The 2,046-nt window shown below is 47.8% G+C and overlaps 1 protein-coding gene across 1 annotated transcript; it reads left to right on the plus strand.

Moving 5' to 3' along the window:
• The first annotated feature begins 366 nt into the window (after positions 1-366).
• LOC121461250 (apolipoprotein L6-like) lies at positions 367-1,127 on the plus strand. Its single transcript, XM_041672231.1, has one exon. The coding sequence runs from the start codon at positions 534-536 to the stop codon at positions 876-878; it is 345 nt and encodes a 114-aa protein (XP_041528165.1). The 5' UTR covers positions 367-533; the 3' UTR covers positions 879-1,127.
• The last annotated feature ends 919 nt before the right edge of the window (positions 1,128-2,046 follow it).

Here is a 2,046-nt window from a genome sequence, read left to right on the forward strand (position 1 = left end):
TCTTTTGTCATATAAAAAAGTGAAGTTGAAACATAAGACCAGAAAAAACCAATAACAACAACAAGAAAGGTCTGCTCAGAAGTGACTCTACCCAGGAACAGCCCTAAGCCCAGGAACAGCCCTAAGCCCAGGAACAGCCCTAAGCCCAGGAACAGCCCTAAGCCCAGGAACAGCCCCCTACACCAGTCCTTGTTCCACACTGGTGTCCTGAGCCCTGTGCTCACTGTCTTCTTCCCTCACCTCTGCCGCTTAGGCAGTCAAGTCATTTGCTCAGCTTGGCCAACCCACACTGCAAAGCAGTCTTGTTAAAGAATGAGAGAGAGAAAACTACAGAGCTGTGCAATTGGTCAGGATGCCATTACAACTTCAGTGGGATCAACTTACCCCACCCAAGGGTGTACTCCCCAAGGAACCTCCATGCGTGCGATAGAGAGAAGCTGGAGCTTTCATGGCCATCACAGTGTGATTCACAATAACTGAGACATGGGAAGAGCAATCCTGCACATCAACAGATCATAGAGAAACTGGAAGGCATGAAGAAAAACATTGATGCCATCAAGCTGACCAAAGCCAGCCCTCGCCTGACAAATAGTGCCAAGCGTCTAATGACCACAGGGAAGGTGTCAGCCCAAAGCACTAGACAGGTGGAGAAAGCCTTTGGAGGCACTGCGCTGGCAATGACCAAAGGAGCCCGGATCATGGGTGCAGCCACTGCAGGTCTCACCCTTGTGCTAGATGTGGTCAGTCTCATAGAAGACTCAAAGCATTTGCATGAGGGTGCAAAGGCAGAGTCTGCTGCAAAGCTGCGGCAGAAGGCTCAGGAACTGGAGCAGAAGTTGCAGGAGCTCACCCAGTTGCATGACATCCTGACTCAGTGACCTCTTCTTCACTGCAGCTCAGAACTGTAGGTAGGTGCTGCCCTGAACAAGGCCACAGACACATGAGAGGCTCTGACTGTATCCCATCACAGCAATGCCCCTGTGGCAGGAGTGTGTGCTAGAGGGAGAGGACACAGTCTGGGGAAGTGATGAGGTTTAATTGCTATTGAAGTTTAAAATCTGCTGCAATTGGATGAGATCTGTTGAGATGCACATGGAGGGCTAACCTTATTCTATAACATTTGAAGAATAAATTTATAAACACTGACCTGTCAGACTTTGTGTGTTTTTTCCAAATGATAACATGTGTTTTCTAAATTGTTGACTATAAAGAGTTAATAATTGCCTCCTGATTTTTATCGTGATTTTAAAAACTTGTCTTTCTTGTGGTTTAACAAGAATATTTGAAATTTATACAAGAACCATTTTCCTTATTTGTGTAGCGCTCCCCATAGATGCACCCTGAAGCTGGAAAGGAGCGGGGTCCACTTCTCCCTTTGCAGCTCAAGCAGCCTTCTTCCCAAGGTTCTGAACACTGGGCTGAGAGATGACTTGTGTGTATTGTAGGTCTTATCTGTTAGAGGAACATTCTTCTGCTTCTCAACCCCTTCGATCCTTCCTTGGACTGGAATGTCTGGTAAGCGAAAGCTTGATGTGGACAAAACCATCTCCCTGGGGTGCCGAGCAGTGACAGAATGGAGTGCTGGCCCGGACAAAATTAGAAAAGTACCTACCTGTTTCCTGAGCTGCCCAACAACTTGCTCCTCAGTGCATGGCGTCCTCTCTACTGCTGAGCCCATTTACCCATGTTAGTGAACACTGTGCCAGGGCTCAGATTCTGACCCTGAACAAACTCAGGAGCCATCACCAGAGCTCACCACATCCTTGACCTTGAACCCTGCACTCTCCCCTGACTCCATCAGTCTGGCCCTTAGGGCACAGATTACTTGAAGAGCCTGTGCCTTTGTCACTGCACTCTTCCAGGCTCTCAGGACTCTCAAAACAACTGCACCATAGCCCTTTCAGTGAATGACCACTTCCATATTGCTGCCCACCTAGGAAGACACTTTCCTTTATGAAGGAGAAAACTAAGCCATGGAGGATGTGGCAGAAGAACTGAGACAGTCCATCATGACTTCTCATAGATACAGAAACTTTATGGGTGATG

This window comes from Microtus oregoni, unplaced genomic scaffold (assembly GCF_018167655.1).
Source record: "Microtus oregoni isolate MIOR12 unplaced genomic scaffold, Mior012 000022F_ref0000154, whole genome shotgun sequence".
NCBI lineage: Eukaryota > Metazoa > Chordata > Mammalia > Rodentia > Cricetidae > Microtus > Microtus oregoni.

Excerpts from the sequence above, each read along its gene's own strand:
- LOC121461250 (XM_041672231.1), top strand. The coding sequence starts at position 534 with ATGAAGAAAAACATTGATGCCATCAAGCTGACCAAAGCCAGCCCTCGC.